Consider the following 10,732-nt stretch of genomic DNA (forward strand, 5'->3'; position numbering starts at 1 on the left):
ATGGAGAATACCAAGGCACGCGGCAGGGACAACCCGGTGGCGACGTCTGGCTGGTTTTCAAGGGCGTTTTTGTGGTAGGTGTGCGCTCTCACCGTGTCCGCGCCGGATTTCTTTTGCGTAGTTTTAATTTAAAACTGCACCGAAGCGACAAGTAATCTGTGCGCAATTCTTCAAATGGCACCAACTTACAAAGTCACTGATCTGGTCCTGTGCATGCATCTGTACAGTAGTAGTGCGGCAACATAATTTTATATTAAGTTTATAATTATTGTGGGTTGGAGATGAAGCGCAATGGCACATAATCAGAAACTTTTGTGTTATTTCATCACAAATTGCATCTGAAATCGAAATAAATTTTAATCAATAGAACCACCAGCCAAGCTTCAAATAATTAATTGTCAGATTTCCTTTTGCATTGGCTGTCGGGCATCTCGACAGAAAGTGGTTTAGTCATTAGAGGACAACTTTGGCGAGAGACACGGAGCAAGACTTTGTTTTCATATTTCTAATTTTGCACGGTGAAGAACGCCTGCAGGGTATGACCTACAAGAGGAGCCTTGCTTAACAGTAAGACACAGTTGTATCCTAGAACAATGTGTGCTTTAAGGTGTGCTTCATCATAAAAGCTTGTGTTGATGACCCCTGTACAATAACAGTTACCCCACGACAGAAACGGCAACAAGTTTCCAGTGCATTCCCTCTTGTTTGGCCTTAGCCGTTGAGGAGAACTAGTTGGATCCATAGCTAAATGTGATGTCTCTCTCTCTCTAAATACATAGGCTACTTAAAGTAGGTGAGTCCCAAGATATGTGATCCGGCAAGTCCTGTTCAGTTACGTGATCGAGGCTGAGTTGTTGGGTGTCACTGATGCTTCATTGTGTTTGATTTAAAAAGAAGTCGTTGTCTTTTTAGATTAAATTTTCCTGCTTCGTTTACATTAGAAAAGCTCAATGGACCCCAGCCAAGGACAAAACACTGTCCCCAATAAATGTAATCAACTGAAGTGACCCCCCCCCAAAAAAAAAAATAAGACCGTTGAGTGGCTATGCTTGCAGGATGCAGGATATTAGAGAAGATGCAGCCAAGCATTTAGCTTTAAATCTGATTTCCCACTCTGTACCATGTTCTTACATCACCATACTTGTATTATAAGACCCAATTAAAACGATGTATTGTGTATACATCAAAATTATCTGCCCAGACAAGCCCTCTATAAACCACATACCACAAGTTCAACAGGAACTGTGAAAATATCCCGCCCTGCCCGGCTCTGACGGATCAACTCGTGTCATGATTCCTATAGATCAAACCATCTCCCCCCCCCACACACACACAAAGTAAAGCTATGAATCGGGTGACGTCTATAGCAGAAGCTGGTGTTACTCAAAGGGAGTTTAATTTCCTGTGCTGTATCTGTTTCAGCTGGTTAACCCCCTTGCTGCACCTCGGCCACAAGCGGAGGCTGGAGGAAAGCGACATGTACCGCGTCCTTCCAGACGATTGCTCAGAAACCCTCGGAGAGGAGCTGCAGAGGTACGACGCCACCGTCTTGCACTATTAAGACGCACGGTGTGATGTGCTTACACATTAAATGCACGACGTTTGCACGTATGTATGGACGTGGATGTTCTTCTGTTATGGGACCGTCCTGTTAATTTGCTTCCTCGTAGCTCTAAGGCAGAGGTGTTGGTTTCACCACATACCATTATAGATGTGTTGTCACTAGTGTTACTAAATCCTATATACTGTAACTGACTCGTGTGTGGTCACAGAAATCACTAGGCTATTAAGAGGTGTTTTTTTTGGAGGGGTTTCAAGGAGCAGTCTTGTGTAATTACGCTCCTATGTAGAAACATCACCGGAGGTGTTTTGCTTTGACAGTTACAAATTTGCAAGACTGAATTTATTTTTTTCACACGTTGGCTCTTGCAGGTTTTGGGACCGCGAAGTTCGAACAGCTACAAAGGAGCTCCAGAAACCAAACCTCGCCAGGGCTCTTGTTAAGTGCTATGGGAAGTCCTATGCTTTTGCTGGGCTCTTTGTGTTTTTAATGGTATGTTCTGTCTAGTTAAAGCTCCTCTTGTATTAAAATGTTTAAATTGTAATGAAATCATAAAAGATGGAGATGTCTCTAGATGGGTTAAAATGTCCAGAAACCTAAAATATGAATGCTTTCTCCTCGTCTTTGTCTCAAAGGAGGGTATTAAAGTCTTCCAGCCGCTTCTCCTGGGGAGAATAATCCTCTACTTTGAGACGTATCGCCCAGACGACCAGAGGAGTCTCAGCATGGCGTACGTCTACGCCGCCGCGATGTCCATCTCCAGCTTCGGACTGACCGTCCTCCAACATTTCTACTACTACCACGTCCAAAGGATGGGCATGAAGATGAGAGTGGCCATGTGTCACATGATCTACAGGAAGGTCGGTGGATGTTCTTTTTAGGATTACTGCGAGTCGTGGAAATGTGCCGAGTGATTTTGTCTCTTCGTCAGGCTCTCGGTCTCAGCAGCGAATCCATGGGACGAACAACAACTGGACAGATAGTGAACCTCCTGTCAAACGACGTCAATCGTTTTGACGAGGTGAGATTAAATCGTGTTGCTTTAAACAGGATTTAAAGATGGATTATTTAACACAGGTGTTAATCCTCATCTGTGTAGGTTACGCTCAATCTGCACTACCTCTGGGTGGGACCTCTACAAGCGGCGGTGATCATAGTCTTCCTCTGGTACGAGATCGGCCCGTCGTGTCTGGCCGGCGTCGTGGTCCTCGCTCTCATGTTGCCTCTTCAAACCTTGTTTGGGAAACTCTTTGGCATCTTCAGGTACGTCCAACAATCCAGCAAACGTGCTTCTTTCTCTTCAAAAAACAAAAGTAGGATACTTCATGATTATTTATTCTGCAGGGGTAAAACGGTGGTCCTCACTGACAGCAGGCTGCGCATCATGAACGAAGTGGTGTCTGGCATCAGGATCATCAAGATGTACGCATGGGAGAAACCCTTCTCAGCGCTGGTCACTGAAGTCAGAAGGTACGAGTAACAACAAGTAACGGAAGCAAACGCCTAGCGTTAAAAGTGGAAGGTTTAAGTTGCATCTGTTCTTCTGAGTGTCTCTTTATCATTTAACACCACAGGGCTTTAGTGATTTAAAAAGCAAAGACGGACAGATGCTCCAACATAATGGTGTGTATTAAAGACGGGCTTATGCACAAAGATCCTTGTTGCGCAGTCAAGAGCAAGATGCGACTGTTTTTCCTCACTCTTGTTAATCATAATCCTCCTTTTGAGCTTGTGGATGACAAATTAAAGGCAAAGAACAACTTGTTTTTGTCTCGTGTGTGCTCAGGTATTTGTGCAGGAGGGATGGAGGGAGATGACGCCGTTGAAAAATGCAAATTTTCCATGTAGTAGTTCAGTTGATTAGATCTCTCATGCTCTAGAGAAGATTTGCACTGTATGGGAACATCCTGCTCTGCAGCGGTTACTGCAAACAGGCCGTGTTGACTGTCTGTCATTTGAGGAGCGGTTCTTCCAGTTTGTCCTTGCACACAACGTGTCAAATGTGTAATTCCTCAAGTCATTCCCAGAGATTTAAAGGGCACAATCAGTATTTTTTTATATATATATATATATATATGCTGCAGAGCTAGAGTAGATGTGGAGTCATTTGCACACGAGTTCCAGTTAATGAATGACACGAGGCTCTTTCCAAGAAAACCTCCTCCCTTCAATTCAGCTTCATTTGTCACTTTGTCTGCTGGCGGACAACAATAAAGCTTTCTGTTGTCATTTTTCCCCTGCTTGTGAGAACCTGGCTCTAATTATAACATCATAATCATGTTCAAGATGTATGCTGATGAGCAGAGGAACGATTTTACAGCCAACCTTTACACAGAAACCTTTGAGCGTCTCTGGTAATAAATGACAGATGTGGGTGGAGTAGGACTTTAACACACTCCTGAAGACTTGATCGGTTACACATCAACCCCCTTCTCCTGAGAGGCTGCTCTGAAAACATGCACCTGAACTTAAATGTCAGGGATAATCTCAATACCAGTACAGTGTATGTCGCTTCTAGCCGTTTTTGGTACAAATATCTTTAAAAAAATGAAGTATGTGGCGTGTTCTCCTTTGGTTGATTGGGTTTGAGGTGCCTGAGGAAACTGGGAACAGAGCTGAACATTTAATTAAAAACAGAACCCACACATATGCACGGCTTATAGTAATTTTTGCTTCCACGTTTTGTTCGAGTAATGTGTTGCTTTAAAAATAAAGCTCTAGTTGTGTCCTGCAGCAGCGATTTCCTAAGTTTTGGTTTTTTTTGATCAGATTTCCAAGTCGGTGACTGAAATGCTTGCGTGCACTTTAACTATACAGGCCTCAGATGCTTTATTCATTTTTGGGGCCGTGCTCCGCCTTCCTGGTCCTGTGCCAACTAATGTACAGCCCCAAAACTGGGAACATTTGAGAACATACAAGTTGTATAACCAAATGCCACATGTTATTGGATCTAGTGTCCTCTGTCTCTGCTGCCAGGCATCATAAATCTCCCTTCCCTTCTCCAATTTGATCTGATCAAAGGGATTCCTCCTCAGATCAGGGTGTAACGGCTGGGGGGAGAAAGAAAAAGGAATAAAAAATGGATTTTATTCTCATGAATACAGAGATCACAGAAAACCGTATTTCTCTTAAGGAATGTGTTTACAACTGGTAGCAGATGTAGGCAGAGATGCTTCCTCTGAACTTTAAAGTTACATGTACAGTAATCCTCCAGTTGTTGGAAATTAAAATGTAGTTTCAGACTGAAGCAGATCTATAAGTGTTTCTGCTGGCGACTGAACAAGACGGTTGCACAATTTCGCCTTTTCATCTCATGACCAACTTTAACATATGCCAGTATTTAAACGGTAGTGTTTACGACTCCATCAAATCAGAGTATTCACCGTTCTTTGTGTAAATAAGTCTCTGCAGTCCACGTTAACTTAACTTTATAACCACACTTGACTTGTGGCTTAAATAACATCACCTTATTTCACCCTTTCGCACAAAACTTGGTGGCAAAAAAGATTCATTCAAATGTCTTTCCTTCCCAGGAAGGAGATCGGCCAGGTCCTGAAGAGCTCCTACCTGCGAGGACTCAACATGGCGTCCTTCTTTGCCAGCAGCAAGATCATCGTCTTCATCACCTTCACCGTCTACTCTCTCCTGGGCAACAGCATCACCGCCAGCGGCGTGTTCGTCACCGTGTCCCTCTACGGCACCATCAAGCTCACGGTCACCCTCTTCTTTCCCCTGGCCGTCGAGAAGCTGTCGGAGACCATCGTGAGCGTTCGCAGGATTCAGGTAAATCTGTCGTTTTCACCAAACTACAGCTGTTGGGAAATTCTCCGTTGTTGTTGCGCAACTGTCGCATTGACGCCCAGCTCTTAAGCCTTCATTGTTAACAGACATTAGTCAACAGGTACCGCTCCTCCAGCTGGGATGGGTTGGGAAATCCTGGAAAGACGGTTGTAGTCAGATTGCGTGGAAACCCTGTCAGGCGTTGGTTATTGTGTAATGTTTGTGTGTGTTCATTAATCCTTCCCTAGAATTTCCTCCTGCTGGATGAGGTCGATAGAAAAAACTTTGTGCTGCCGCTGGAGGAAAAGAAGGAAAACTCGGTGGAGATGGAGAAACTGACCTGCTACTGGGATAAGGTGAATGTCTTATGACGCGTTTTCAGACATTTCACACTGACAGAGAAACATTTGATGTAAAACCCCGACCTTTACAGAGTCTGGACGCGCCGTCTCTGCAGAACGTCTCCGTCACGGTAACGTCTCAGCAGCTACTGGCCGTAATCGGACCGGTGGGAGCCGGGAAGGTCAGTAGACCTGAATAAATTCACTCAGATCTGGGCTTATGGGATTAAACGCTCTCCTCCTCGGCTGACACGTCTTAACGTTCCCACCAGTCGTCCCTGCTCAGCGCCATCCTGGGAGAGCTGCCTCATGACGCGGGGACGCTGAGGGTCAAAGGTGAGCTGACCTACGCGTCCCAGCAGTCCTGGGTGTTCCCCGGGACCATCCGCAGCAACATCCTCTTTGGGAGGGAGCTGAACGTCAAGAAGTACAAGAGCGTCCTGAGGGCATGCGCTCTGAAGAGGGTGAGCTAACGCGTTCAGTCAAACTAAACCTCATGTTGCAACCATTGTTCAAAACGTACATTATGTTTGAGTGTAGGACCTGGAGCTGCTCCCAGATGGAGACCAGACTCTGATCGGGGACAGAGGGGCCACACTGAGCGGCGGACAGAAGGCCCGCGTCAACCTGGCCAGGTACTGCACCGCCGCCTCTGCACTTTATTGGGATGTAGGGAAGGGACGCTGTTTATGTATTTGAATGTTAGTTTGAGCCTCCAGGGAGCGTAAAGCAGAGGCAGCGAGTAGCTACACGTCGGGCTGCATATCTGGGACACTCCTCGTGTGCCACAGTTGCTGAATCACTGACTGTAGGTTACGGAGCAGATGTAACAGCTGGAAGGTTCCCCAGACCAACCACTACCCCGCCTCTCTTCTTCAGGGCTGTGTATCAGGACGCAGACATCTACCTCCTGGACGATCCTTTGAGTGCGGTGGATGCTGAAGTTGGAAAGCACCTTTTTGAACAGTGAGTGAATAAACGCTCTGTGTTTTCTGTAATAAAATCTGCAGCGTGATTCCAATTTGACTCGGTGGGCTGCAGTAACAGCTGCACAGATGTTTCTGATTTGTGAAGGGACAAATGCTCCCCGTATTAATGACACGTCTGCGTAGGTGCATCTGCGGCCTGCTGAAGAACAAGTGTCGCATCCTGGTCACGCACCAGCTGCAGCACCTGAGGACTGCTGACCAGATCCTGGTCCTCAAGGAGGTTTGTCATCTGATGCTGCACGCAGGACATTTTAAAAAAGAGTTTATAATCTTGATTTAGCTGCAGCTCTGCTCTGATCCGTGTGTGTGTCCAGGGTCACATCATGGCTCAGGGAACCTACAGCGAGCTGCAGTGTTCCGGCCTGGACATGGTGTCTCTGCTGGGGAGCGACGAGGACCAGGACCCGCGGCCCGCGTCGGCCGATCCGGACAAGCTGTCCTTGCAAAGCCAGAAGACGACGCGCTCTCACGGCTCCCACTGTTCCTACAGCAGCCTCCTGCCGCCGGAGAGCAACGGCGCCGACAAGCTTCCTGTAGGCGTTCTGCAAAGTCAAACCCGACCGCTCCTGTTTTTCACGTTTTATTGCACGGACCTGGTTTGTGTTTGCAGGTGGAAACCGTTCGGACCGTTGCCGAGGAGACTCGAGCTGAGGGGAACGTCGGCAGCCGCATTTACCTCAAGTATTACACCGCAGGTTGTAACCATGTGGTTTTGATGATTATAATCCTGTTCAGCGTCATAGCAGAGGTAAGAACCGGCTCCGGACGACAATCCAGAAATAATTTGAACGAGGCTGACTGAATGCTTCTCTACAGGTTTCATATATCCTGCAGGACTGGTGGCTGGTGTACTGGTGAGCACTTTACTGCACATACTGTTGTTGTTGTAGCAGCAGCAGCTGCTTTGAGGAAGTAATCTTTATTTTTTATTTTTTCATCTGCAGGGCAAGAGCAGAGATGTCTAATGGCACCGATACAGCTGTTACTGTTAAATATGAAGTGAATTCCACTCTATCGGATCCAGAGCTCGATATGAAGTTTTACCTTGGTATTTATTCAGGTAAATCTTTCGCTCCTGTACGTCTCACCCCTCGACATCAGGTTGCTCCTAGATTTTCCCCCCCCTCCCCCTCCAGGTTTGACTGCAGCTGCCGTGGTCTTTGGTTACGCCAGGTGTCTGGTGATATTTCACGGTCTGGTCAGAGCCACTCGGACTCTGCACAACAGCATGTTCGGCGCCATCCTGCGCACGCCTGTGCGCTTTTTTGACGTCAACCCCATAGGTGAGTCCCGCTCACGTCTCACTTCATCCTCAGGAACGTGGTCTGGTTAAAATAAACCGTTCTCGTCTTTGCAGGAAGAATCCTCAACAGGTTTTCCAAAGACATCAGCCAAATGGACTCCATGCTCCCCATCACCTTTGTGGACTTCTATCAAGTGAGGAGTTCTCCTGTCCCTTAAATTGGCTTTTACTTTTATTATTTCTCTTATCTGTTGCTTCTTTTATTCCGTAGTTATTCCTCCAGAACGTGGGCGTGGTGGCGGTGGCAGCCTCCGTCATCCCCATCATTCTTGTCCCCGTTGTTCCTCTGCTTTTAATCTTCCTCTTCTTGAGGCGCTTCTACCTCAGAACGTCCCGAGACGTCAAGCGCCTGGAGTCGACCAGTACGTTGATGGATTTGATTCTCGCACACACAGATGTATGATTAAATGGATTAAGTGACTGTTGAAACTGTTCCCTCAGCTCGGAGTCCAGTCTTCTCCCACCTGTCCTCGTCTCTTCAGGGCCTGTGGACGATCAGAGTGTTCAGAGCTGAGGAGAGGTTGCAGAAAACCTTCGACGCCCATCAGGACCTGCACTCAGGTTGACCCGCTATTCACTTAAATATAAATAAATCTATTATTCCTTCTCCTCGAGTCTTTATTCTCTAAATAAAAGCTTCTCCTGTCTCGTCTTTTTTTCAGAGGCGTGGTTCTTATTCCTCATGACCTCTCGCTGGTTCGCGCTCAACCTCGACAGCATGTGCTCCGTCTTCGTCACCTTCACGACGTTTGGCTGCATCTTGCTCAGAGACGGTGAGGAAGCATGTCGTATTACAGCGACCAGAGGCGTTTCTTTCGCTATTTATATTGACAGAAACTCGGGTCAGAGCATCTTGAGATTTAATTTTGTCTTAAAGCAAAATATTCCTCATGTTTTTATGGTCTCCTTGCTTCCAGTCACAGTGTCTTGTATGTGTTTCTTCCAGGGCTGGAGGCTGGACAGGTTGGCCTGGTGCTGACCTACGCCGTGACACTGGTGGGAAACTTCCAGTGGACGGTGAGACAAAGTGCAGAGGTGGAGAACATGGTAGGTTGCTGCTTTGTTTGCTTGGAGATGAGGCTCAGTTTTAATTTGAAAAAGAAGCAAAGGGAGATGTGTTCAGGTGCTTGCAGTCTGCAGCATCACCACAAGATGTCAGACTGACTTCTGTCTTAAATATGGGTGTAAGAATAGGGCACAAACGATCCTGATCTTTTTGTTTTTCCCCCAGATGACATCAGTGGAGAGAGTGGTGGAGTACGCAGAGCTGGAAAGCGAAGCGTCCTGGCAAACCCACAAGAGTCCTCCTCCCGACTGGCCCAGCCGAGGCATGGTGACCTTCAACCGGGTCAACTTCTCTTACAGCGCAGACGGTCCAGTCGTCCTCAAAGACATCAGCGCCACCATTCAGCCCAGCGAGAAGGTGACGCATTTGTTTGCAGACCTTGTTGAACGCGTGTTGGGAGGATGTTTAACTTTTTTGTCTTCCCCGTGCGTCAGGTTGGTATTGTGGGGAGGACGGGTGCCGGGAAGAGCTCCCTGGTCTCGGCTCTGTTCCGCCTGGCAGAGCCTCAGGGAAAGATCTACATCGACGGCATCTTGACGTCTGAGATCGGCCTTCACGACCTGCGCCAGAAGATGTCCATCATTCCTCAGGTAGAGATGAGCTTTAATAGTAATTTTTATAAATAAAATGACTCTACTTCATGATTTAAATCCACATTTTCTATTTATTTTTATTTTAGGACCCAGTGTTGTTCACCGATACCATGAGGAAGAACCTGGACCCTTTCAACCAGCACACTGATGAAGCTCTGTGGAGAGCCCTGGATGAGGTCGGTATCCGCTCTGCACACTCCACATCTGGCCTGCTGCTGCTGTTTGTCACAGATTACACTTTCTCTGCAGGTTCAGATGAAGTCTGTGGTGGAGGAGCTGCCTGTGAAATTGGAGACGGTCCTGGCGGAGTCGGGCTCCAACTTCAGCATGGGTCAGAGGCAGCTGGTGTGTCTGGCCAGAGCCATCCTGAGGAAGAACCGCATCCTTGTAATCGACGAGGCCACAGCCAACGTAGACCCCAGGTACGTCAGAGGATAACCTGTTATGTGCAAGAGGCTTGACTGTCGGTGGAGACTGTACATCTAAGTGTTTATTTTTTTGCGTCTCTGCAGGACAGACGAACTGATCCAGAGAACCATACGGGACAAGTTCAGACATTGCACTGTACTCACCATCGCTCATCGCCTCAACACCATCATAGACAGCGACCGGATACTGGTGAGCTCTCCGTCCGGCAACACTTTATTTTCACTATTTCTTCTTCTATATTTGTGGCTCACGTTGGCTCTGTTTATGTTTTTTTTTAAGGTGCTCGACAGCGGCTCCGTCCAAGAGTTCGACCGACCCTTCACCCTGCTGCAGAACAAAGAAGGAGCTCTCTACAAGATGGTGCAACAGATGGGCCAGGCCGAGGCAGCCGCTCTGCTGGAGTCTGCCAGACAGGTGAGCTTGAATCTAAATGAGGTTTGATGTTTTTTAACTTGTGTGTGTGTGTGTTGGTCTTTACTAATTTAACTTTCTAATCTTTCACAGGCAGCCCAGCAGTCCTGACGTGTTTGTCTCCATCTGTAAGTAAAGTCTGAGGTCTTATGTTTTGTTCCAATGCGAGGACGGCTCAGTATTAAAGCTACAACCTGTAATAGACAATGGAAATGTGTGTTTTCTGTTATTATTTTAAATGTGCTTGTCAGGTCAAATG

The 10,732-nt window shown here is 46.9% G+C and overlaps 1 protein-coding gene across 1 annotated transcript; it reads left to right on the forward strand.

Moving 5' to 3' along the window:
- On the forward strand, positions 1-10,698 carry LOC311509301 (ATP-binding cassette sub-family C member 4-like; the record flags this gene model as incomplete). The annotated part of the gene is made up of 31 exons (XM_084574436.1): positions 1-74; positions 1,423-1,533; positions 1,933-2,053; positions 2,197-2,421; positions 2,493-2,582; positions 2,661-2,824; positions 2,906-3,031; positions 5,095-5,344; positions 5,590-5,697; positions 5,775-5,864; positions 5,955-6,146; positions 6,223-6,317; positions 6,562-6,648; positions 6,795-6,891; positions 6,986-7,204; positions 7,282-7,419; positions 7,488-7,525; positions 7,616-7,731; positions 7,808-7,954; positions 8,029-8,108; positions 8,186-8,336; positions 8,416-8,535; positions 8,637-8,747; positions 8,921-9,021; positions 9,206-9,397; positions 9,475-9,630; positions 9,720-9,809; positions 9,883-10,055; positions 10,146-10,251; positions 10,342-10,476; positions 10,567-10,698. The coding sequence occupies 31 exons, from the start codon at positions 1-3 to the stop codon at positions 10,582-10,584; spliced, it is 3,921 nt and encodes a 1,306-aa protein (XP_084430562.1). The 3' UTR covers positions 10,585-10,698.
- Between the last annotated feature and the right edge of the window lie 34 nt (positions 10,699-10,732).

The sequence above is a fragment of the Chelon labrosus genome (genome assembly GCF_963514085.1).
Source record: "Chelon labrosus genome assembly, chromosome: 24".
Classification (NCBI taxonomy): Eukaryota; Metazoa; Chordata; class Actinopteri; order Mugiliformes; family Mugilidae; genus Chelon; species Chelon labrosus.